The 26,181-nt window shown below is 51.7% G+C and overlaps 1 protein-coding gene across 2 annotated transcripts; it reads left to right on the forward strand.

Annotated features, from left to right (window-relative positions):
* The first annotated feature begins 1,903 nt into the window (after positions 1-1,903).
* LOC309652451 (interleukin-3 receptor subunit alpha-like) lies at positions 1,904-25,395 on the forward strand. Of its 2 annotated transcripts, XM_082446255.1 has the most exons (12): positions 1,904-2,191; positions 4,522-4,632; positions 12,794-12,936; positions 15,363-15,477; positions 16,567-16,699; positions 16,787-16,965; positions 19,106-19,224; positions 21,501-21,527; positions 22,794-22,914; positions 23,561-23,666; positions 24,583-24,664; positions 24,927-25,395. In XM_082446255.1, exons 1-12 carry the CDS (start codon positions 2,041-2,043, stop codon positions 24,999-25,001), a joined length of 1,362 nt encoding a protein of 453 aa, XP_082302381.1. In that variant the 5' UTR covers positions 1,904-2,040; the 3' UTR covers positions 25,002-25,395. The 2 variants fall into 2 exon arrangements, with proteins under 2 accessions (XP_082302381.1, XP_082302382.1); XM_082446256.1 differs by lacking the exon at positions 4,522-4,632 and having other exon boundaries at positions 2,006-2,191.
* The last annotated feature ends 786 nt before the right edge of the window (positions 25,396-26,181 follow it).

Below are 26,181 nucleotides of genomic sequence, written 5' to 3' on the forward strand. Positions count from 1 at the left end.
CGCGCCCCTGGGCCTCTGTCGCCTCCTCTGGGTAGCGCCACCATCCTCCGCCTCGCCTGGTCCTGCCCCCCATCCAGAGACCCCCCCCAAACACTGAACCTCAAGTCTTCTCCTGGGTTATAGGGACACTGGCGGGGCTGCGGGCGGATTTGGGGGTGTGGCCTTCGTGAAACAGACCTGTCACCAGTGGCCCCTGTTTGTCCTCTTCTCACCCCAGCTCCACACGCCCAGGGCCTCCCGTTCGCAAGGTTCCTGGGGTTTGTGCTGTGCCTGCACGTTTGGGCTGGTTTGGGGCTGGGTCTCCCCACGGACAGTCAGGGCTCAGCTCTTTCGGATCGGCTGAGCTGATGGGCACCTGTCCTGTGGCCTGGAGGCTCCGCGGTGCTTTTCTGTTGTGTCTTCCTTCTTTACTGGGGTTTTGGGCTTTTAGGGGAAAAATAAAAGGGAAGGAAGGAGAGGAGGAAGGGAGGGAGGGAGAGAGGGAAGAAAGAAATGGAAGAAAGAAAGAAAGATAGAGAGAGGGAGAGAGAGAGAGAGAAAGAAAGAAAGAAAGAAGGGTGGTGGGGCATCCCCCCCAGACCCAGGAGTCAGAATCCACATCTGAACGCCACCCCCTCGGCATCTGGGGGCGCACTGCCAGGAAGGGGGTCCAGCCTGGGCTCTGGCAGCCCCGTGGGTGAAGTCCACTCCGGACTGACTGTCATTCCTCAGCTTTGTCGTCCATGCCCACCCCTCCCCGGCACTGCATCTGCCTAGACACTCGCTGCCCCTGCATCACTGTGCTTCAGTCCCAGACGAAGAGGGACCAGCAGACAAGACGTGTCCACCAGGAGTGACCACTGCCTGGCATGCATTTCAGAATTGCCTCAATTCTTAGCCAGACGCTCGTCAGCCCTGAAGAGGGATGAGGGGACGGGGGTCTGGTCCTTCCCTCGGGGAGACACGGCGTTTGTCTCTCAGAGGGGCTGGTGGGCCACCAAGACTCATGCTCTGTGGGAAGTGGGCGGGCGTCACGAAGGACCCCAAGCTGCTCGGCTTAAATCCATAGACCTGCATCCTCCCCCATCCTGGGGACCAGACGTCTGAGGTCAACGTGTCCCAGGGCCGCGCTCCCTCCGGAGGCTCCAGGGGAGGGTCCTTCCTGCCTCCTCCGGCTTCTGGGGGCGCCAGGCGTCCCTGGGCTCGTGGCCGCCTCCCTCCCACCTCTGTCCTTATGTGGCTCTGTCCTTCCTGTGTCCCTGTCTCCCGGGGGCCACCTTCTCATAAGGACAGCAGTCCCATGGGACATAGGGACCAGCCTGTTCCAGGTGGAGCCTGTGTTACCTTAATCCATTACACCTGTGACAGCCCTGCTTCTAAATAAATCGCGCTCTGAAGTCCAGGTGGATGTGCATTGGGGGTGGGGAGTAGACAGGAAACATTGGAGGAGACGAGAGGACCGGCCTCAAGGGAGAGGGTGGAGGGACGGGCACGTGGGGCTGGAGCTTGGGAGCGGTGACAGGCGGATGACAGGTGTAGGGCGAGGGCAAGGGATGCCCAGGAGGGCCCGGGTGAGGGAAGGTCACCTGGGAGCAGGTTGGTAGGGGCCAGGCTGAGAGCTGCGTGAGTCCCGTGCAGCCAGCGCATCGGGGGCCCGGGGTCACCTCCCTGTCCCCTTGGGCACGAGCGGTCATTCCAATGGGACCTCGAAGGAAGGGGGCCAGGGCCCCGGCCGTTCATGCTGACGGGCTTTGCCCACGACTCGGCTCCCGGAAACGGCCCCAGCCGGGGTGAATGGCGGGATGCCATCAGGGTTGTGACAAAGAGGAACCCACAAACAGAAGTGAGAACAGGAAAAGAAGACTTTGAAAGAAAGGGTGTTCCTTCCAGGAGAGCGCAGAGCCGCAGTCATGTTCCTGACCCCAGACCGTAATTCTGAGTCGAGGCGTGCGGAGGGCTCCTGGACCTGGTCACGCCCTCAACACATTCTCCCCTCCTCCCCCGCTCACTGGGGCTTATTTTTTAGGGGTGAGGCTGCGCCCCGAGGCTATAAAAACACTGATGAGAGAAAAAACACGGTTCTTTCTCTTTCGGGAGGCGCCTGCAGCACAGCCGAGAAGCAAGCGAGCAGCGCTCGGGGCCGCCCCCAGGCCAGCCGGACCAGCACCAGAAGAGGCTGCCTGTCTCCGGCCGGACCGCGTTCTCATCCCAGGTGAGACCCCGGGCGGGGCTGAGGGGCGGAAGGCGGGCGGCCTCATCCACTGCTGTCCCTGGAGACTCAGTACTGACCGCCAGCCCCGGGGGCGGGGGGGGGGACCCCAGGATTTGAACGCAGCTCGTGGCAGCTGAGACATGTCATCCGGGGCAGCACACAACGGATTCAAAGCCTTTATGCCCGAGGAGGACGCCGAGTGTCCCACTGACCCCGGTTACGGGATCCGACGGCGGTGTCACCCGGTACTCAGCGGGGCGCCCGGGGCGTCTTGACCGCCTCTGTGTCCTGCGCCGGGGCTTAGGCGCTGGCCGAACGGATGCACTGGACCGAGTGGCCTTCCCCGGACGAGAGGCTCCCCTAATGACAGTGCCCCCACCTCTCGCAGGCTCCCGTTTGCCCCCAGACCCAGGCAGGCGAGCTGCCGGGGTGCAGAGCCCCAAGGCCCCTTGTCTCGCCCCTATCCTGCCGAGCCCAGCCCCATCCCCGGCCTCCGGGGGCCAAGCCCCTTCCCTTCGCGATCTGGGGGCAGCAGGATACGACGATGATTCTCGTGCACCGTGGGTCCCCAAAGGACGTGAGCTTCTGCGAGCGAGGAGGGGTGCCTGTGGGTGGGCTCAGTGTCTCGAGGCTGGAGCCGTCTGTACCTGTGGGGCTCGGCTCACCTGAGCGGACGCCGGGAACAGACACCCACCCCTGCCTCGGCACCCACGGGGGCCTGTCTTCATCAAGGAAAGAGGAGCCCGAGGCCGTGCTCGTCTGGTATTTGGTCACAGTTCTGATCGTTTTCTCCCCGTGGATCTGTTGCTTGGGCCCTTCGTCAGCCCGGCATTAAACTGCTCTGGGTCGTGAGGCTTGGCTTGGAGGCGCCCTCCTGAAGCTCTGTGCCCGATGCCTTGCCCTCCTCCCCCTAATCCCTTTATTACAAATGGATTGTTTGGCATCTGTCCTGGGATGCTTCCCCGTGATGGGCAGTTCTGGATCTGACCCGCTGCCTTGCCCTGGAAAGGGGTCTCTCGGGCTTCCCCCCACCCAGTTTAGCAAGAAGGACGCTGGGTGTCGGCTTCTGCTGTCAAATTTGTGTGAAAGTTGGCACTTTTGGGGGACCAGGTCAGTCCTGGGGAATCTTGTGGGAGCCCCAGACCTGGACGGGGGAGCAGGTGAGACCCCAGATGGATGGAGTCTGGGTTGGGTCTCATGATAGGGGTGCTAGACAGGCCCTGAATGAGGTAGGGTGCGTCCTGGGCCCCCTCCTCCATCCCAGCCAAGATGCTCCAGGTGGGATGGCGGGGAGTGGGGGTCAGGTCTTTGGGTGACCCTGACCGGCACAGAGAGCCTGTGGCCCTGCTGAGGGTGTGGCCCCCGAGGCAGCTGAGGGTCCAAGGCTCTGCTTGGGTGGCAGCCCCGGGCTGGCCTCCAGGCACCAAGGGCATTTGCATGAGTGACTCGGGTGGGGGGCGAATGGGTGGGGTCCACGGGGAGACCCTGCTGCTGGGGCCCTGAAGATGCAGAAGGTGGACCCCCGCGGGAGGGTCCAGGAGAGCCGGCCTGCAGAGGGGGGCTTCATGGGGACCTGGGGAACCACTCTGGCGGGAACGATGAGACAGCACGGGATTTAGTGACCGTAACTCGGTCTGTTCAGGAAACTCTGCGTTGTACTTCATGCTCTTAACTAAACTTCCTTCCACTGTTTCGTGAGCCCAGTGTTTCCTGGGGCTGCGTGGAGGGTGCTTTGGGTTCCGGGATGGGGCTGGAGCCAAGGGTGAGCTCATACCCCCGGGCGGGAGATTTTTAGAGAGGCTGACACACACGCACACACACACACACACACACGAATGCACACACACAGGCATGCAGGCATGCATGTACACGTGCACACGCAGACACACAGACCTGTGTAATGTGTGTACAAGATACAGAGACACACGTATGTATACACAGCACACACAGACACATGTAATGTGTGCCCACACATGCGTGCATATGCATATAGAGACATGCAGTACACACAGATGCGTATACAAGACGCAGAGATATACACACAGATAACACACGTGCACACACATGCATACACAGCGCAAGGCACATAAACACAAGGAATATGTGCACACGCATGCGTACACATTCACACAGGCATGCGGTATACACGGATGCATACACACTGCACACACATGCGCACATGCATATACACACATGCACACACACGTGCACATGCACGGGAGGCTCCCCTCCCAGAAGCAGCTCCCTGCCCTCTGAGCAAGACACCCCCTGGCGGGGCTCAGCCCCCTCCCTGCAGCCACCTCATGCGGCCACTGTCTCTTCTCCTCCAGCTGGCGCCCACCCTCCTGTGAGAGCTGCCTTGGCCATGGCTTTCGTCTGGCTGGCGGTGTTCCTGGTGGCGTTCCTGGTGCCCGTCTCCGGCCTGCTGCCACTGGACCACGGTAGGAAAAGCCGGAGGAAAAGCCACGTGCTGTCTGTGGGTCCCTGGGGCTGTGTTGTTTTTCAGTGAAACTGTTTACGTTGGGGTCACGGTCGAGCCACTCAGCTGCCATAAGAGATAGTACAGACACTTCCCATGTGGCCTTCCCCTCAGTCACCCTGGCGGGTTCATCTTGCAAAACTGGTACCTCACAGCCAGGATGTTCCTCCTGATACGGTCAAGACACTACACCCAGAGCTCTTGGCGTAGCTAGGGCGCCGGGACCCATCACTTTTCTTGGATTTATTATCATCCTTTCTCTGGGTCGGAAGCAGCCCGTGCAAACGTTAGGGTGATGGGTTGAACTCTGTCCTCGCCGAATTCATGCGCTGAAGTCCTAACGAACAGAACCTGTCAATGGGAGTTATTTGGAAATAGGGTCTTTACAGACGTCCTTGAGTTAAGATGAGGTCATGTGGGTGGACCCTCGTCCAGAACAATGGGTGTCCTTATAAGGAGGGGAGATGTGGACCCAGGCACGGACACAGGGAGAAGCCAGGTGGTGACAGAGGAGAGATCGGGGTGATGCTGCCACAAGTGCAGGAACGCCTAGGACTGGGGCGGGGCAGCCCCCAGAAGCTGCAGAGAGATTCTCCAGCTGGAACGGATTCTCCCTCTGAGCCTCTGGGAGGAACCAATCCTATAGCATCCTGGCCTCCGGGACTGGGAGGTATAAATCCAGGTGTCGTAAGAGATGCGTCGTCGGGAGCTTGGACACGCAGGTGAGCAACGAGTAAGATGCGTCTGGGGCAACTCCATCCTGTTTTTCTCACGTTCGTCACGGAGACTTATGGGGGGTAGGGTGCAAACCAGGGTCTCCGTGGCGTCCAGGAAGTTCCCACCATCTTCAAGCATGATGGTGATGGATAGGAAACAATTCACGACGTGATAGAGAAGTTCGACAGTGACGTTCGATAAGGAGGCGAAACGACGGTGATGTAGATTCTGAAGCTGCCGTGCCCACCTCTGACTGTCAGTGTCCGGCTGACTTCGGGTGACAGGTGTGGCCGGGAGAGAATATCCCAGGTGGGGCGGGGTGCGGAGCCAGTCTGCCGCTGGTGGAGAGCGCCCACCACCTTGCAGCAGAACCCCCAAGGGGAGCCACGCCCTCGGCCCCGGGGTACGGAGAGTCTGCGTCTCCTGGGCGCCCAGTAGTGAGGGCGCCCAACTCGGGGTGCAAAGACCGGGATGCTTACGGGAGTACAAGAGATACGGTGCCCTCCAGGCGGGCCTGCTGCCTTGGGGAGGGTCTGCAGAGAAGCCCCTCCCGTCAGGACTTGGCTGAGCGACCGGGGGACCCGGGACGGTGCCCAAGGGGGTGATGTGCACCTCAGCCTCCCGTCTAGCTCGCACAACACGCACACGGGGAGCAGAGCTTCAGGCGACAGCAGCAGAGCCGGTACGCCCGCTCCCCGTGGGTGCTGGGTGCTCGCGTCGGGCACGGCGCCCTGCGCTGCCGTGGTGGCCACAGCGTTGCCTGACCGTGCGAAGTTCGTTCCTTCCTCAGAGAGCGGTGGAGTTCAGATGGGGTGTGTGCGCGCGCGCGTGTGTGTGTGCGTGTGTGTGTGCGTGTGTGTGCGCGCGCGTGTGTGCGTGCGTGTGTGCGTGTGTGTGCGTGCGCGTGTGTGTGCGTGTGTTTACGTGCGTGCGTGTGTGTGCGTGTGTGTGCGTGTGTGTGCGTGTGCGTGTGTGTGTGTGCGTGTGTGTGCGTGTGCGTGTGTGCGTGTGCGTGTGTGTGTGGGCATAGGTATCATTCTTCTGGGGGCTACTGGCTTACTCAGCTCAGGCTGCCTTAACAAAATAGCATAGTCTGGAGGACTTAAGTGACATACATTTATTTATCCCAGTCCTGGAGACCAGACGTCTGAGGTCAAGGTGTCCCAGGGCTGCGCTCCCTCCAGAGGCTCCAGGGGAGGGTCCTTCCCGCCTCTTCCAGCTTCCGGGGGCTCCAGGCGTCCCTGGGCTCGTGGCCGCCTCTCTCCTGTCTTCACAGGGGGTTCTCCCCGTGTGTGTCCCTGAACCCAAATTTCTCCTCTTAATAAGGACACCAGTCGAATTGGGTTAGGGCCACGGTATGGCAGCGGGACCTCATCTTAATTAATTACATCTGCACTCACCCTATTTCCAGCTAAGGTCCCATTCTGAGGTTAGGACTCCAGCATGATTTGGGGAGGGCTGGGGAAAGGACACAGTTCAGTCCATCCCAGGTGGCTCTGTTCCATGTACAGACCCCGGATCCTTACATAGGGATGGACCCGGGAGGCTCCATCATCTCCTTGGAGGAGTTCGTAGGACGATCACACGGGAGCGTTTAGAGGTCTGCGCCAAAAGGACCACACGTTGCTTCTGTCCATTTCCTGGACTCCAAGTCAGTCACGTGGCCGCACCTGGTGACCAGAGGGGCCGGGAGAGGCAGGAGGTCTGGGAGGGGAGGGGGCTTTCTCCACGTCTGAGGCTCCCACCCCCGCCTCCTGTCTTTGTCTGCCCCTCTTGTTCTGGGCTGCGGCCGCTGCCACCTTTGTGGCGACTCCAGGCCCTTGGGTATTCTGGGGTCACTGACCACAGGCGGGAAGTGAGTAGCTTTCTAGGAGCCAAAAGCTGAAGGAAGCAGCGTGTTGTACAGTTCTAACATTTCCCCCCAAAGCGCCCTAAAACTACAACATTGGTCAAAGCGCATTAGAGGGGCCACGGGTAGAGGACACGGTGGAATAGAAGCGTTGAAACCAGACACCTTGTCTTGTTCGGATCATACGGAGAAGTGGTTAGTCTTTCCCTACTGAGTCTGAATTAGCGCCAGGATTTTCATAGGTTTATCAGGGGAAGGACGTTTTCTCCATGTCTAGTTTGCTGCGAGTTTTTAACCCCAGAGGGGTGTTAAACATTGTCAAGATGGTTTCCTGCTTCTATTGAGGAGATCACCAGTTTTCTGTTAAAGGGGCAAATTATAGTGATGGTTAAAATAACCTTGCATTCCTGGAGTAAATCCCTTGAGGCAGGAGGTGTTACCACTTTTATACTTTGCCTGACTTTATGTGCTAGTATTCTGTGAAGGAATTTTGTGTCTAGGAGTATAGGCATATTGGGCTTTAATTTACTTTTAATGTTTTGATTTTGGTATCGGGATAACGCTGGCCTCATAAAGTGAGTTAGAACATGTTTCCCGCCTTTCCTTTGTTTTTGGAAAGTTTCTGCACATTGTTACTATTTCTTTTTTAAATTGCTGGTGGAATTCGGCTGCAAAGCCATCTGTGCCTGATGCTTTCTTTTGGGGAAGCTTTTTCATTATATATTCTATTCCTTTAATACTTACAGGGTTATTCAGGTTTGCTGCTTATGTCAGTACTGCTAATGTGTGTCCTTCAAGAAGCTGGTTCATGTCATACATTGTTGAAGGTATTGGCATAACTCTTGTTCAAATTACCCGCAATTCTTCTTTCAGTGTCTTTCAGGATGTGTATCAGTGTCCCCTCTTTCATTGCTAAAATTGGTCTGTTTTTGTTTTTTTCTTGATCCAGTGTAGCGAGAGAGAGGTTTTTCAATTATATTGTCTCTTGTATAGAACCAGCTTTTGGTTTCCTTGACAATCTATATAGTTTTTCCATTTTCTTTTTCACTGATTTTTTTTTTGTTCCCTTTATTTTTTTTAGGGATTTTGCTTTAGGTTTAATTTGTTCTTCTTTCTCTGACGTCTTCATGTGGAAACTGATTCTTGAATTTAAACTCTTTATTCCTAACATAAACATTTAATGTTATAAATTTCCCTGTAAGCATTGCTGTAGCTGCATCGCACTTTTTTTTTTGTTTGCTTTCATTTTCATTCAGTTCAAAATATTCTCTACATTTCCTGTGATTTCTTCTAGGGCGCACATGGTAATTTATCAGTATGTCATTTTGTTTGCAAATATCTGGTGTGTTCCAGATTTTAAAAGACTGATCTTGAATTTAATCAAGAGAGAATTGTAGTCAGAGAATATATACACAGTGAATGATTTAAACCTTTTTAAAAGGACTGACACTCCCCATGCCAGTACACGGTCTATTTTGAGAATCTTCTGTTTGTACTTGATACAAACGTGCATGCTGGGATTTCCCTGGTGGTCCAGTGGTTAGGACTCCGCGCTTCCACTGCAGGGGACGCGGGTTCCAGCCCTGGTCAGGGAACTAAGATCCCGCAAGCCGTGCGGCTCGGCCCCCCCAAAAAAAACAAAAAATAAAGTGCACCCTGCGGTCATTGGTTAGAATGTCCCAACAATGTCAATTAGGTCAAATTGTTGATATGTTGTTCAAGTCCAGTATATCCCTCCCGTTTTCTGTCTGTCTGTTCTGTCTATTAGAGAGGAGGGTGGTGCTTATGCCTCATGTATTTTGAAAATGACTCTTTGGGAGCACATACATTAGGATGAATTGGCCACTTAATCACTTGAAATGGTCCCTTCTTACCCCTGGAAATAAAATCCTGGGATAAAATCCTAGGTTTTATGCAATTAGAGTTCGCATAAAATATGCTTTCCTATTATTGCCATTTAAACTATATTTAAAGCACCTTTCTTGCAGACAGCATACTGTGGGGTACTTTTAAAATCTAGTCTGACAAACTTTCCTTCTCACTGGAGTGTTTAGACCATTTGCATGCAATGAACTTATTAATATGATTGAGTTTAATTCTACCATTTTGCTATTTGTTTGCTGGGTTTTTTTTTTTTTTTTTTCAGTTTTCCTTTTTTTTTTTTTTCGCCCCTCCTTTCCTGACTTCTTTTCAGTTACTGCTTTAGTGCTTTTTCTGTTTTTGCTTTTTTCTCCACCATTGGCTTTTGGGCTAGCCCTCTTCGTTGCAGTGCTTGTGTGGTTCCTCTGGGATGATTCATTCAGTACATACTATCTTCAGATCATGTTATTCTGCTTCACACAGAACATAGGAATCTCAAAACAGTATGCTTTTACTTCCTGCCTCATCCTTTATGCCACGTCACACATGTACCTCTACATCCCTATAAGCCCACAGTACACAATACAATATTTTTCTTTTAAAGAATTATCTTTTTAAAACATTAAAAAATGGGAAAGTTTTACACGTTTGCCTACATTTTTACAATTTCTGGTATGCTTTTGTTGCATCTCTGCTCACCTTGTTTCCACATTCCTTTGTGAGTTTCCATCTGGTGATTTTTCCTTCAGCCAGAAAAGCCTTTGTTATTTTAACATTTCTTACAGACCTGCTCTTCTGGCAAAAAAACAAACAAATAAAAAAATACAAAAAAAAAACCTTTCACTTTTTGTTACTATAAAAAGTCTTTATATTTCACCTTCCATTTATTGCTAAGATATAGATTCTAGGTTGACCAGGATTTGTATTGTTTTCTTGCAGCGTTTGGAGAAGTCGTTCTGTTATCTTCTGTCTCCCTTTGTTTCTAAAGAGAAATCAGCAGAAATTCTTATCTTTGTTCTCTGATAGGTGCTGTGTCTTTTTCCCGTTGGTTTTTTAAGGTTTTCTTGATACCACTTTTTAATAAGGCATTTGAGGATGATGTGTCTTAGCGTTTGTGCTTGTTTATTTGTGTGCTTGTTGGTACGTGTGTGTCTGTGTATCCTACGTAGGGTTTTTGAGCTTCCTGGGCCTGTAGGTTTATAATTTTCATTAAGTTAGGAAAATGTTTGGCCATAATTTCTTCAAATATTTTTCTTTGGGGGCTTCAGCGTAGATCGTTTCCATTGTTTTCCAGTTCATCCAAGTGAATTTTTTCATCTCAGATGCTATATGTTCTACCTCTAAAAATTCTGTTTGGTTCTTCCTTTATATCTTCCATTCCTCACTGCATAGTGTTCATGTTTTCCTTCAAGTCTTCTAACATATTTATAATGGCTGTTTTAATGGACTTCTCTGTTAATTTCATCATCGGCCACTTGGGGACGATTTCTATGACCTGATATTTCTTCTGGTCACAGCCAACACATTCCTGCTTCTCTGCGTGTCTCGTAATTTTTTATTGGGTGCTGGATATTGTGAAGGAGGGGTTGGTGACGGTCTGCTTTGGTTGCCTTCTTTAAAGATGGTGAGTTTTGTTTCAGCAGGCCATTCCTTTATTGGTGGGTCGCCTTGTTTTGAAGCTTTTTCAAGGTGAGTCACCTTTAGTTTTTTCTCTCCAACAACGAAGGCATGACTCTTCTGGGGTCTTTACTCACTTCTCAGTGTTCAGCAAGGAATCTCCACCTTGTCCCGTTGGATTGTGAATGTCTCCCACCCCAAAATACACTCTCAGAATTGTTCGTCTTAGTTTTCAGAAAGTCTAAAAATAGTTGGTTTATATATTTGGCCCAGTTTTCGAGGGGCTTATGGTGAGAGATACATCTGAGACTACTTTATCATGACTGGAAGAGTATTTCCCACCATCTGTAGTTTTTCAAAAGCTCTAGGGTTGAGAACACTATGTCCCTTTTCTTTCAGAATACCGGAGGGTTACGAGTATATTGCAGTAAACACTCTTATGTGTATTTGCATTGATTTTGGTTCATTTTGTCTTTACAGATTTGCTTTTACTTTCTTCTTTTTGCATTAAAGTTCTTTTTTATTTGTGAGCACGTCTGTAATTGGGTGGATAATGACCGCTCTAAAGGAGCATAGGTAGATTTTATGGAAAACATAGTGACAGAAAACTCCCGTGTTATGTTATTTAAACATATATGTACTTAGTTACATAAATATATATAATTTTATATATGTACATTTCATATTAGATTATGAAGATTCTTTAAAAATTTTAATTTTAAAATAATTAAGGTTGTAAATAAAGTTATAAAAATTACAACCAAACTAAAATGTAATAAGAATACACTAAAACTCATATTTTCTACTGCATCACTCATAGCTGCTTTAATGATATTTACTGTTTTGGAAGAAGTGAATATAAATTCTGAGGCATAAGAATCCAGTAAAAATTACATTTTCACTTGTAAGAAATTTCCCTAGGGAAGTTGTTTTTTTAAGGAATACATTATCCTTATAGGTTGGGAGGCTGTAATGCCAGAAACCAAGATATTCATAGGGTTTGGTCTTGCTTGTCAAACGAAGGTTGTTGAGCCTGAGAAGTGGTCACAGTGCTTGCAGTTTATAAACAGTCATTTCTGCGAAATCCTCTCAATGAGGGGTCACAGATAACAGCTGAAGAGATGCCTGACGGACCTTTACAGCTTTGAGTTGTTGGCCCTATGTGATTGCTTCATGAAGCAAGTCACTGATAAAACACGTGGAATCCTTTGGTCTGCAAACTCCTGACCTCCATCCCCATTGACAGCATCATACGAATATATATGTGCTTTGATTACACTTCAAAATGTATTTAGATGTATGCATTTTGGGTGATTTTCCAAGAAGATGAGAATTCCTCTGGCACTCTGTGTAAGCACATAAATATCATTGTGTAATGATGTCTCCTACTTTATGAAAATATATATTCCATTATATATAATTGTATATAAGTTTATATATTTTTTATATATTACATCTCATATATGCATGGTATATATTACATTTAGAAATATATTACATTAAAATTTATATATTTTTAATATATCACATTAAAATTTCTTTTCTTTTTTTAAGATTTTTTTGATGTGGACCACTTTTAAAGTCTTTATTGAATTTGTTACAATACTTCTTCTGTTTTATGTTTTGGTTTTTTGGCCCCGAGGCATGTGGCATCTCAGCTCCCCAACCAGGGATCGAACCCGCACCCCCTGCATTGGAAGGCAAAGTCTTAACCACGGGACCGCCAGGGAAGTCCCTACATTAAAATTTCTATTGCAACTTTCAAAGCATTCCAAAATCTCAGTCTGTAGAGCAGACACTGAGCCAACTCTCTAAGCCTGAATTGGTTTTCAGTGAAAACGGCCTTCTTTGACATACATGGTTAAGAAAGGTACACTTCACGTCAATGCGGACGGCAGAAGTGATCTGCTTTTCTGACTTTCTTCCCCCATTGTTGGGAGGGTGAGCTGGTGAGGTCACTAAGGTACTGCAGATTCGGGGCCTCTGCCCGCTCCAGGCAACCACTTCTCCGTGTGGAACTCAACTTCCCGAGGGGTAACCGAGTAGGACAAAGTTTAAGCGTTTGTGTGCCTCTCTCCAGACTCTTACCCTACAGACATTTCCGATCCAGACCCACCGATTAAGAACCTAAGGATGGAGCCAGAAAGAAAAAGATTGACCTGGGACCTCCATGGAAACGTTTCCGAAATTATGTGTTTCATCAATTCAAAAGCTTTCACTAAGGTAAACCGTCTTCCCTGTACTTAGCGTCACAGAGACACGGGTTCTACTCCTGGGCTCAGCTGTGGAATGTGGGGTCCTTTACGGGCACTGCGGCTTGGGGCTCCTGATCTGTAAGACATCCAGAATGGTACCCACCGGACAGGGTTGGTGAGGAAATGGGCTGAGATACTGCAGGTAGAGAACCAAGCCCAGTTGAAGGTGAGACCTCGGGAGACACTGTGCCCCTCCAACGCCCCCTGCCCCCCACTCAAATCCCCTCCTGTATCAGAGGGTTCGGAGGGCGTGAGAACTGTGACACGTCTCATGGGCAGGCCGTGGTGGGAATTCCAGCCGTTGAGCATATGCTTCATGAGAAGGATGTACCTGTCAGCGTCCTTGGGAAGAACCCTGGTTCCCTCAGATCACTCTCAACTGAGTACAATCCAAATCACACCCCATGTTAGTCTGCTGGGGCTGCTGCTGTAACAAAGCACCGCACACGGGGCGGCTTAAACAACAGACATGTATCTCTCCCAGTCCTGGCGGCTGGAGTCTGAGGTCCAGGTGTGGGCAGGGCTGGTCCCTCCCGAGGCCTCTCTCCTGGGCGTGTAGACGGCCCTCTCCTCCCTGTGTCCTCACGTGGTCGTCCCTCTGTGTGCGTCTGTGTCCTGATCTCCTCTTCTTATAAGGACACCAGTCCTGTGGGATCAGAACCCACCCTAATGACCTCATTTTACTTTCATCCCCTCTTTAAAGACCCTAACTCCAAATACAGTTCCATTAAGGGTTTGGATTTCAATATATGAGTTTTTTTGGGGGGAGGTTAGGGCACAATCCAGTTCATGACAAACCCCTATGGGATTTTAATGGAGCTTGGCCAGTTGACCCCAAACTCTATCTGCAAGAACAAATGTTGCAGAAGAACCAAGAAATTTTGATAAGGAAGGCTAGCGATTAAGAACTTGCCCTCCCAGGTATCAAAATGTACTAAGAAGCTACCATCGTCCAAAGAGAGGTACTGGCCTGAGAGGCGTGGGGTGGATTAAAGGAACACAACAACCCAAAAACAGAAACAGGCATTTGGGGGAATTTCTTACATCATTAAGAAAGTAGTTCCAGTCAGTGGAGACATGACAGCCTATAGAATAAACGGTACTCGCCCAGTTTCCAGAAGGGACTAAAATTGAGGACTTCCCTGGTGGTCCAGTGGGTAAGCCTCCTTGCTCTTAATGCCGGTGGCCCGGGTTTGATCCCTGGTCGGGGAACTAGATCCCACATGCCGCAACTAAAGATCCCTCACACCGCAACGAAGATCCCACGTGCCTCAACTAAGACCCGGCGCAGCCAGAATAAATAAATAAATAAATAGGACTAAAATTAAGTTGGATGAGTCCTTCACACACTACATCAATAGAAATCAAATATATTAAATATATATTTAAATGAATGTATATTAAATATATTAAATATCAAGCTATTTTTCTAACGGCTCAAGTAGAAGCCAATATAGCGGACAATTTCAAAATATGGGACCCTCTTGAGATTCCCTCGTATGCTGTATCTGCATCCTTGGGTGGTGGTGACCACAGTTTGCTCCCTCGGGGACAAGGACCACTCAATTCTCAAGCCTTCTTTTTGCTTCTCAAATTTTCCTGCCTCTTTTCTGTTTTCTTTTTCAACTGTTTTTTAAAGCAATACCTGCACAGAGTTTAAAGAGGAAAATAGTCGTACAGGGTTCGTTATGACAAAGTAGCAACTTTTCGGTGAGACATGACTTTTGACCTTTTTACACCTGGCGCTGTTGTTCTAGACCTCTGCATCTCTATATAACACAGATTCTTGATTCATTCAGTTTAGCCAGAATGTGTTGATTTTTCTCCTAAGGGACGGGAGGCTTCACTCTCTATTTCCTCCCCCCAACTCACCTCCCCAGCAGTTGCCATCCTCGGCTTACACTCTCTCCTCTCTCGACAAATATTCAGTTTATTCTAACCACATACACACTATTCACACCTGAGCCATGTGGTTAATGGGGATTTTTCTTTCCTTTCTTACACAAATGTTTGTTTCTCCTGAATTTAATAATTTCCGTTTCCTTAAGGTTTTATCTGTTTGCCCAGTTTGTCCATCACTACTTTACCATCACATTCTTGGCCAAATGGCTAAACGTCTTCTCAGAATATCAAGGCATTCTGCCAACTCTGTCTTAGAACCTTCTAGGATATTTTTTTCCTTTTGGTGAGTGATTTCCTCATTTTCATCTCCCTCTCTCTCTCTCTCTCTCTCTCTCTCTCTGCATGAATACTGAGATTCCGGCTTTGGATGTTGAGGAAAACTAAAGAAAACCTATAGTTTTCTTTCTTTCTTTCTTTCTTTTTTTTAATCTAAAGTCTCAGTGTTTTATTAGTTCTCCCCTAATTATGAACAGATTGCTATGTCTCTCTCAGGCACGGGAAAGCACGTATTGCAGTATTCCTGACTTGTCATGCCAAGCGACAAACTACAGCATCAGGGTGACCAAAGGTCAGCCATTCTCCACGTGGATTCAGTATCCTAGTCAAGGTGAGGGGGAGATGCTCTTTCGGGGTTTCCTTTGCTTTCAATCATCCGTTAGTGCTCTGAACACCAAAATAATGCCTTTTACCTTGGATGGGTCTCCAGGGACATAGCTTCGTGGAAAAAAGACCATCTCGGAGGGTCTCATGCAATTTCGTGCACGGCACCTGCCTGAATGAACAGAACTGTAGAAACAGAGGGCAGTTTTGTTGTTGTTGTTGTTTTTGTGTTTTTCGGTTTTTGCTCTTTTGTAGTTTGAGAACAGAGTTTTATCATTTTCCTCATGCCAAGCAAACAGATTGATCCCATATACAGTTTGGACAAAGAGAACAGCAATAGGCAGTCTGAACATTTCTTGCGCTCTCTGTCAGGAAGTTGTAACATCACAGAACTGTGCTCTTCTGAGAATGGGAAAACGAGGAAGATAAACTCTGGCTCCAAATTGTTGGAAATGCAGTTTATGTTGTTGGATTTTTCTTTTCCCCTTTCATTAAAAAAAAAAAAAAAGTCTTTCACGACTCTAGCTGATCCAGGTTTCACCCACAATATGTTACTTGTTAAAAATAGGGTTCTGATGGCAACGGACTTTAGCTGAGGGGTAGGCAAAGAGAAAGGTAATAAGAGAAAGAGAGTTCCTGAAGGACCGTTGGGCGATTCTTAGGGTTAGGGTTAGGTGGGCAGGGCTGGGGACGGGAGGCGTACGGTGAGGGTACATAGGGCCCCGGGGGGGCGGGCCATGGGCGGGGAACCTTGCAGGGACGGGAGTTGTTACCATTGCAGAAAAGGTAAGCGCTACACGGATGTCTCTATTACTTCTTAGAACCGCGTGAGAATTCACAAGGGTCGCTAAAAAGGGACTCACTTTCAAACAATTTTTTAAAAAATTTTATTGACGTAGAGTGATTTACAGCGTTGTGTTAATTTCTGCTGTCCAGCAAAGTGACTCGGTTATACATAAATATTCTTTTTCATATTCTTTCCCATGATGGTTTATCCCAGGATATTGAATGTAGTTCCTTGGGCTCTACAGTAGGACCTTGGTGTTTATCCGGGACTCAGTTTTTTTTTTTTTTTCCCTCTTCTTTGCAAGCCCAGAAGGGAATCCCAGGGCGGCTGCAGAAAACCTGACCTGCTGGGTTCACGACGTGGATTTCCTGACGTGCAGCTGGGCGGTGGGCCGGGAGGCCCCGAGGGACGTGCAGTACAGTCTCTACCTGGAGAACCTAGAGTAGGTGTGACCTTGGGCTCGCCGGGGCTCCCCCGGGCTGGAGCGGGGGCTTCAGGGCCGCTCATGACCCAGCCCCACTCCTCACAGCTCCTATGAGAAGTGGCCGTGCTCCCAGTACACAGCAGATGAGCAAGGGACAAACGTCCAGTGCCGTTTTCACAACATCTCTGTGTTATCCAAGGATCAAACCCGTTTCCTGGTGAACGGCACCAGCAGTGGCTCCAAAATCCCCTGCTCTGAAACGAGCGATAAATTAGCCAAAATCGGTGAGTAGGAAAACGTGACACCTTCTTCGTGTGCCGCACTTGGGTCGAAGATGCCGCTTGCTGTCCTGCAACCGAATACCCCGGGCTGGGGGCTTAGATAGCACGCTCGTCTCCCGCAGTCCGGGGGCTGGGAGTCGGAGATCGCGGCGTGGGCACCTCAGCTCCTGGCCAGGCCCTCTTCCTGGCTCGCGGGTGGCTCCGGGTTTTCTGTGTGCTCACACAGTGGAGAGCGAGCTCTGGTGCCTCTTCCCCCCGCTTCTTTTTTATTCTTATTTCTTATTGGGGTAGACTTGTCTTGCAGTGTTGTGTTAGTTTCTACTGTGCTGCGAAGTGAGCTGGAGTTCCCTGTGCTGTAGGGCGGGTTCTCACTAGGTATCTATGTTACACATCTTAGTGTACGTATGTCCGTCCCAATCTCCCAATTCATCCCACACCCCCTTTGCTCTGATTATAAGGGTACTGATCCCATCATGGGGGCCTCACCTTCAGGACCTCATCTAACCCCGATTATGTCCCAAAGGCCCTGCCTCCAAAACCGTCCCACTGGGCGTCAGGGCTTCCGCGCGTGAATCTGGGGAGACACAGACGCCTAGCTCATAGCAGCTGCTCTGTGTTCCCTGGACCTAAGGAAGCATTTCCAGAACGCACCTCGCAGGTGGCTCTGTGCCCCCCGTCCACCGAGGACAGCTGCACCTTGAGGCTGGGGGTCTCACGCGGGTCGCCCCTCTCCAGGCCCTGTGTTCAGAAATAGCTCAAAAATAGTTGTTCTTTTTCTTTGAATCTTTCGACTGCAGGTTTTCAGAACACAAAACCCATCTTAGCAAAGCTCTGTCAATATTTTTTTCCTTTACATTAGACACCCCCCTGCCCCCCAAATTATGACATGGCTTCAAGCCCCATGAAACCTGGCCCCTCGCCACCCTGGCTGGTCCACGTGTAGCAGGGAAGCACATGAGCGGAGAGGTGGGTGCAGAAGGGGAGAAGATGGGGGCCTCTGGTTCAGAAGCGGGATGGGGCGCCTGCCGTTGTCTGTGGTGTCCCCCCGGCCCGGAAGCAACCTCACTCTGATGCCGCGTCCCTCACACACCAAGCGCCCCTGGGCCAGTGCAGCCCTACACGTGTGGCCCCGCCCGCGACTCAGCACCTGTGCTCCGGCCCCAGCCCTGCGTGCGGTCCACGCGGGGAGTCCATGGCCTGGTTCCCAGCAGGGGTGGCGGGGTGATGCCAGCCCCGTGGCAGTGGGATGGAGGTGGCAGGAGGCTTGAGCGCCCATCAGGGGGGGACCCGGGACTGGGGAGCCTGGGTTTCCTGCCAGGGGTCCAGGTGGGGTGCTGAGGAGACAGCGATGGGGTCCTGGCGGGGGGTCAGACCTGTAGACCTAGCCGCGGTCCCGCAGGAAACTGCTGGAGCCGGGGTCAGGGATGCAGAGCAGCCCAGGGAGGGCGAAGGGCGGAGCCCTGGGCCAGCCCACGGTGGGGCAGGAGGGTCCTGGAGGAGCTGGGTCCCACGCTGCGGGGGACAGGGGTGGTTCTGGGGCAGGTGAGAAGAAAGCGGGGGATGTGACCCGGTCAGAGCCCAAGGCTGCGGCAGAAGATTCCGGGTGAACTTTTGGGAGTGGAATTGGCGGCCAAGGCCATGGGGGCAGGACCGGCCCCGGGCAGTTCGCGGAGGGGGCCCGGCTGCCCTGGAGGCGGGGTCAGAGCGGAGCCGATCGGTCCAGTGGGCAGGAGGGGGGGGACCTTGCAGCTGGGCCGCGCTTTGCTCCCGCTGCTGGAGAAGCGTAGCCCCAGGGACTGGGATCGCCAAGAGGGAAGAGAACAGGGCTGCTCTGAGGGGTGTCCCTGCACAGACGAGAGGAAAGCTTTGCAAGGGCCTCCGAGCGGCTGGGGGGCGTCTCCCCGGGCCAGTGTCTGAGAGCTGGTCCCAGGCTCAGTGACCCTAGTCATCCCAACAGTTTTCTCTCACTTGTCTCTGTCTCTTGATACTTTCTGGCCACTTTTTAACCTTGGAATGACATTTTCCTCTCTTTTTTCCCCCCTGAGTTTGTAGGAGGCCTGTTTTAAAAGTATCTCCGGGGTGGGGGGGGGTGGAAATTATTTTTTGATGTGCTTTACTCCTAAAAGTGTTTTTTCTCCCCTAGAGGTATTAGCTGCTCCCAACGTCACTAGCAGGTGGTGCAACCAAAGCTACTTGTTCATGCAGTGGCAAGTGAAGAGTCACCTTAATGATGACTTCAAGTATGAACTTCAGATGCAGAAGGTAAACGGTCTCCTGGGTGGGCATCTCTTATACTCTTACACCCCCCTGGACTCTGGGGCTTTGGGGGTAGGTGAAACATGCAAAGAAAGAAAAAGAGGAACTGTAAGATAAATGAGCTTTAGCAAAACTGAAAGTGTTTGGCCGTTTGAATGACACCGCTGACATTGGAAAGGAAGTCAGAATATGGAAGGAAATGCTTGCATACTTTCCATCAGGTTTGGGGTAGAGGAGGGACGTTTACCTGTCAACACTCGGAAGATAAACAACCCTACAGAAAAAGAGCAAAAGGTTGAAACAGCCACTTGGTGAAACTCTGACCGTATGTCACAGAGCCTGCAACTCCCCTGCGAGAAATGAAGCCAGTGGCCCCCCAAAGATGGGACCTAAGTGTTTGTAGCACCTATGTGTATAATGGTCCCCAAACAGGACACAACCCTAGGGAGGGGATGAACAAAATATAACCACACAGTGGAATCCTATCCGCCAAGAACTGGAGGGTCCCGTGTGTATGTTTAAAAGTGTTATAAAAGAAACGATTTACACAGGAAAATTCAGGATGCTCTGTAGGGACAGATCTGAGGGCTGGGGCAGGGGTGCAGGGAGGAGGGCATGGAGGAGAAGCTGGAGGGAATTTGGGGGTGATGGACACATTTCCTGTATTGTGCTGGTTTCATGCACACGTTTGCCAAAGTCAGCAGATTATATGCTCTGCAGGTGTGCTTTGCTGTATGCAAACCACACCTGAATAAAGCTACTATTAAAAAAATATGCTGGAGATCACCGGTATTCTATACTCAATGACTGACATAGTTCTTGACTATGTTCATTTTTCTGTGCGTGTTACTTTTATTTATACTTTACACTCAACTTTTTCATAAGCCTAAGACTGCTCAAAATCTATTGGAGTCAATAGATTAAATAGATTATTTAATCTAAATAGTCAATAGATTAAAAAAAAAAGGACCAGCTATTTTTGAGCTAGGTGGTATTTTGTACTTAATTGTCTACTTGTAATTATTTATTGTTTATTTATTTATACTCAATAAGTGCTTGTACTCATTTTTTCTTTTTTTAATTTATTTTATTGAAGTATAGTTGATTTACTCTGTTGTGTTAATTTCTGCTATACAGCAAAGTGATTCAGTTATACCATATACAGTCTTTTTCATGTTCTTTTCCATGATGGTTTATCACGGGATATTGAATATAGTTCCCTGTGCTACAGAGTAGGACCTTGCTGTTTACTCAATTTTTCTATAAACCCAAAACTATTCAAAAAAATCTATTAATTAAAAAAAGACCGAGCACTTTGAGTCTATCAGTGTTTCATACTCAATTATATACTTACATTTATTACATTTATTATCTGTGTTCAATTACTGCTCATACTCAATTTTTCCACAACCTTAAAACTACTCAAAAAATCTATTAATTTAAAAGATCAAATATTTTTGCACTAATCAGCATTTTATACTCAATTATTTACTTATATTTATTCATTATGTCAATGTATTTATATACATATTACTTATACTCAATTACTGCTTATAGTCAAGTTTTTTGTAAACCCAAAACCACTCAAAAAAAGTCAAGTCTATTGATTAAAAAGACCAAATATTTTTGAGGTAGTTGGTATTTTATACTCTACGATTTACTTACATTTCCTATTGTTCTCTACTGATTTACGTATTATATTTATTATTTAGATTCAACTAGCGTATGGTCAATTTTTCTGTTAACCAAAACGGCTCAAAAAAATCAAGTCTATCAATTTTATTTTTTTAATAAAAGACCAGGTACTTAAAAGAAATTTTTTTTTTTAATTGAAACATAGTTGATTTACAATGTTGTGTTAGTTTCAGGTCACAGCAAAGTGATTCAGTTATATACACATATTAACTGTATATGTTCAGTGTTATATATATATATTTCAGATTCTTTTCCATTATAGGTTATTACAAAAGTTAGTGAGTAGAGTTCCCTGTGCTCTACAGTAGGTCCTTGTTGCTTATCGATTTTATATATATAGTAGTGTGTGTCTGTTAATCCCAAACTCCTAATTTATCCCTCCCCCAGGTACTTTTTAGTTCATCGATATGTTATACTCAATTACCTCTATTTATTATTTTTGTGTAAAGAAGTATTCTATTTACTATTTCTACTCAATGACTGACTATTTTATCCTCGATTTTCCTGTAAACCTGAATATGCTCTGACAAATGAGGGCCCTTCTTGGCGATGGGGTCAGGCACCCACGCTCTGCTTGTCTCTTACAGGGTACGGAGCCCGCCTACAAAGAGGAGGTGGGTGGCCCCCGCCCCCGCCCCAATCTGCCACCCCAAGCGCAGGCTCCTTATGTCTATTACCGTCCAGCGACTCTGAGATGAAGCTCCCTGGTCCATACACCAGACGCCATCACCTTCCTGGTGCTGCCCTAAAGGTCCACCCCCCGGCCCCCAAATCCCTCAGGATTCGGTGGGAGTGCCCCATGCCCTAATTCCCTAAGTAACTGCCTCTAACCTGCAGAGGCAGCTGCTCCCACACCGTAACTACCGGCCACAGACCCCACGCCCCCCGTCTCTCCTTTGTCTCTCTCTGTCTCTGTCTCTGCCTCTTCCTCCCGTCTCTACCTCTGTCTTCCCGGGGCTTCTCCTCTGTGTCTGTGTCTCTCCTCTTCTGTCTCTTAGAAGGACCCTGTCATTGGATGTAGGGCCACCCTCATCCAGGACCTCGTCTCAGACCCTTCACTTCATCACATCTGCAGAGACCCTGTTTCCAAATAAGGTCCCAGGTTCCGGGGGTACGAATCTTCTTGGGGGGACCCCACTGAGCGTTCTACAGGCTCCATTCACTGCCTGACACCCGAGATGCCACCACTCTTCTTGACCTCACCGGCGGTGGCCACCACGAACACTGACCTTCTAGTGATTAGAAAGAATATTTTTGTTTGGATGCCAAGAGCCTGGGCTGAGACGCAAAGGGAGCTTGAGGTTCCGGGCCCCTCTGAGCACCAGGCGTCTTCCTGTCTCCCAAGGGGGGCTGGCCGGGCTCTCTCTTGGGGGGCCATCTTAGTTCCCTGGGGCGGCCGTAAAAACGACCCCAGACTGGGTGACTGAGAACCACAGACATTCACCCTCCCCCAGTTCTGGAGACCAGACGTCTGAGGTCAAGGTGTCCCAGGGCCGCGCTCCCTCCAGAGGCTCCAGGGGAGGGTCCTTCCTGCCTCTTCCAGCTTCTGGGGGCTCCAGGCGTCCCCGGGCTTGTGGCCGTATCCCTTCCATATCCACAAGGCGTCTCCCTGTGTGTATGCATGTGTCTGTGTCCGAGTTTCCCCTCTTTATAAGGACACCAGTCATAGTGGCTTGGGGTGCACTGTACCCTATCCGACCTCCTCTTAACTCATCACATCTGCATCAACCCTATTTCCAAATAAAGTTGCCTTCTGAGACGCTGAGGGTTAGGACCCCAACACGTGAGTGTGGGGAGGACCCACTCAACCCCTTGAAGGCCCCATTCTTCCGCCACCGACTGGGAACGTACTTTCCCCTCTACTTCCTTTTAAACTGCAGATCTATAAAGCCTTCTTGGAGCTGAACAATCCTGGGACCTACACGGTGCGAGTAAGAGCCAGGGATGCCACGTTTTCCCATTACAAACCTTGGGGCCCGTGGAGTGTCCCCCAACACTTCGGTGAGTGGGGGGGTCCCTCCTACCTCTTCCAGCTTCTGGGGGCTCCAGGCGTCGCTGGGCTTGTGGCCGCCTCCCTCCCATCTCTGATGGACTCTGTGTCCAAGCTGTTCCATGGAGCTGCGCTGGGCGCGTGGAGACGGCTATCGCCAACACGCTGAGTTACAAGACGAACCTTTTAATGCAGTTTAAAAAAAAAAAAAAAATCGAAATTGAGGCGAAAAGTCCATGATATTTAATCCATATATTAAATTCAAGAACGAAGGCAGCGCGCACCCAGGACGCAGCGCGGCAGGGAAGGAGGGAGGTGGGGAACAGACCAACCTCGGCCCGGCCCCTCCCGATGGGCGTGGCTGACACCCCACCCCCCCCCCGCCCCGCGACCCGAAGCGATCTGAGGGGTCGGCGCTACCAGCCCCCAACTCCAAGTGTCGGTCGGTGGTCGGGGGTCATCGGGATTCTGGCGACTTGGGAGGGATTTCCGCGGGGCCCGGCCCGGCGCGCAGGTGACCGCCGTCCCCAGGTGGACGGCGCTCCTGGACGCGCCCCCCGCCCCCCAGTGCCGGCCAACTCCTCCCCGAGCCCCCGGGGAGGTGCCGACCCCGGACCTCCCGGGACCTGCCCGACGCGTCCCGCCCCTCTTTCCTAGTGTGTGAGGACGAGGAGGGCGCGCGCCTCCCCGTCTGGCTGACGTCTTTGCTGATCGCGCTGGGGACGCTGCTCATCGCTATGGGGTTCGTGCTCCTGTTTTGCAGGTGAGCCCGCGGGCCCCTGGTTTGCGCGGTCGTTTTCTGGAGCGCGATCCGCAGGCCACGCAGCCCGCGCCGCCCACTCTCCGCTGTCCCCGCCCCGCCCCGTGCCCGTGCGTCTGGGCTGCGGGACGCGACCCCGCCGGTCGCAGGCCACCGCCCCTCGTCGCCCCAGCGGTCTTTTCCCAACCAGACCCTGGTTTCTGCCATCTGGTCCCTGCCGCCCGTGGAACCCAAGGAGCCGGGTCCCCCGTGCAGCACCTGTGCGGGGGTCTGCAGTCAGACTGCCCTGCTGGGCCCCACATGCCCGCGCTGTTCGCTCCCTCACACCTCACCCCGACGCCCCCCCGCCCCCCGCCACCTCCGGACGGGGCTCCGGGACCCCTCCCTAGCCCGGCAGGCAGCAGGCGGGCGGCAGCGTCAACCCGGCCGGTTGCGGTCCCTTCCACAGGCCTGCGCGCTGGGCCGAAAGGGTGCGCCCGGCACTAGCCCCGCCCGCCTCACCACCCCCAACCCCCCCACCCTACCCCCGCGCCCGGAGCGCCAGCTCCTGCCTCGTCGGTCTGCTGGCTTCACGCCCACTCCTCCCAGCCGCTTCAGGCTGAGCCGCCCCGCCCAGGGGCTTGGTTTGGGAGCCCGGAGGCTGTGGGGAGGGGGAGGTTGCCATGGTGATAGGATGGGGTCTCAGGAGAGGTGCTGTGGTGGATGCGCTGCAGCTGACCGAGCAGATGCAGCTCTGCTAGGGCTCCGCTTTCTCATTCCCGCACGTCTCCGGACTGCGGGAGGGGAACAGGGACCCCTCCCAAGGGAGGCTGGAGTCCTACTCCATCGGGGCCTCCCTGGGGTCCTCTAGTGGACGCCGCGTCTCCCCTGCGCCGGTGGGTGCGGGGTTCAGAACAGGTGTCTCTCTCTCTCCTCCGAGGTTCTCGGTGATGCAGAAGCTGTTCCCTCCCATCCCTCACATGAAAGACCACATCAACGGCAAACTTCAGAACGGAAGGACGGTACGCGGTGGCTCCCGCGGGGGACAGATCTGGGGCCAGGTGCCCGCAGCCCCGCCCAGGGAGCAGGGCACTGCTGGCCCTGGAGGGTGGCCTGGGAACGTGATGGGCAGGGGAGGAGCCGTCTCCGGTCCTGCGACACGGGCGGTCACCCCGAGGGGCGGGTCTGGGAGCCCCTGGGGAGCCCCCCCCGGGGCTTTCCAGGGTGCACTCGCCCCCCCCACCCCGTGGCTCTGCCACTCACCTCGACTCCCTCACCCCGCAGATGACCTGGGACCCTGACCAAGACAGCCAGGAGGAGTGTCCAGTGGCCGAGGTGCAGGTTCTGGGGGAAACATGAAGCTGGTGCAGAGGCCCCGCTTTCCGCCAGGCGGAGGGCACACAGCCTGGTCATGGCTGGTCGTGGACGTTTCAAGCAGGCTCAGGGATGGGAAAGCCCGGTGCAACTGACACGGGGTTGCCTCGAGGAAGAAAGAACAAAACATGTGTTGGGCTCATGTCTCAAATAGAGGGCTTTTTTCCTCATCCGTAGCCCCCGGAAGTGGGGGCCACCCCCCAACGCCGCTGAGACCCACTTTCCAGCCTCCTGGACTTGGCTGGTGCTCACCTGTCCACTGGGTTTGCTCCTTCCCAAGTCCGTGAAGGGGCTCTGCCTGCTTGGTTTCTCTATCTTTAACTGAACTTCGTTTTCTTGCTGCATTTCCCCTTTGTAAGCCCCTTAGATCACTTGCGTGATAACGCGGAGCCAGGGGGTTGGTGTCTACATCCCTCCCCTGGCTACGTGTGCGACCCCAGGGAAGGCACACGGGAAACAGGCGTCAAGGCGGCAGGAAAGGGGGTGTCAGGGCAGCGTGGCCTGTGGGCAGTGGGGGCAGGCAGGCGCAGAGGAGCGGCCCTGCGTCCAGACGTGGTCGTGGTGGGCAGTGAAGACCCCCACCTGTACGCCCACGGAAAAGGCCGCCCACGTGCACAGCCTGGCCCACGGGAACCCGAGTCTCCAAGAGGCAAGGCTTTCCTGGAGGACCTCTGATTTCGCTCCCTTGTCTACACGCTTAACATGTCAAGCTCTGTAGAAAAGAGTTCACCCCAAACGGCAGGTGCAGACTTGCTAGCTTTGAGGAAGGCACCCCTGCAGAGTCTGCAGAATGGCACACGGTCGATGGCCCTAAATGCACACAGGTGGAAGCGTGTCCCAGTTCTGACCCCGGCAGTCAGCACAGGTCTGGGTAGACAGACGTCATCCCGGTTCCACGTGACTCCACCCCAAGGGCTGGGGCATAGGTGGGTCAGAAGCCCAGGCTGCTCCTCAGGATTCCTCTGTGGAGCCCGGGCCGGGCGGGACCCACGTGGGTGTGTGGGGGCTGGTCCCGTCCTGTTCCTCACCCAGCACCAGCAAGGTGACCTTGGGGAAAGCCAGCTCCAGCTTGTCTTCTCTGACTGACCTCACCCTGGTCTGGAGATGGAAGCTCTGCTTTCCAACGAAGCAAGCCGGCCTAGGGGCGGTCCTGCTGTGGCCTGCA

The sequence above is a fragment of the Balaenoptera physalus genome (assembly GCF_965194825.1).
Source record: "Balaenoptera physalus genome assembly, chromosome: X".
NCBI lineage: Eukaryota > Metazoa > Chordata > Mammalia > Artiodactyla > Balaenopteridae > Balaenoptera > Balaenoptera physalus.

What these genes read in the sequence shown, in the direction of transcription:
- LOC309652451 (XM_082446255.1), top strand. Translation starts at nt 2,041, where the DNA reads ATGAGAGAAAAAACACGGTTCTTTCTCTTTCGGGAGGCGCCTGCAGCA. An exon ending in CGATAAATTAGCCAAAATCG is followed by an intron (nt 16,966 to 19,105) that starts GTGAGTAGGAAA and finishes TTTCTCCCCTAG; the next exon opens with AGGTATTAGCTGCTCCCAAC. An exon ending in TTCGTGCTCCTGTTTTGCAG is followed by an intron (nt 23,667 to 24,582) that starts GTGAGCCCGCGG and finishes CTCTCCTCCGAG; the next exon opens with GTTCTCGGTGATGCAGAAGC.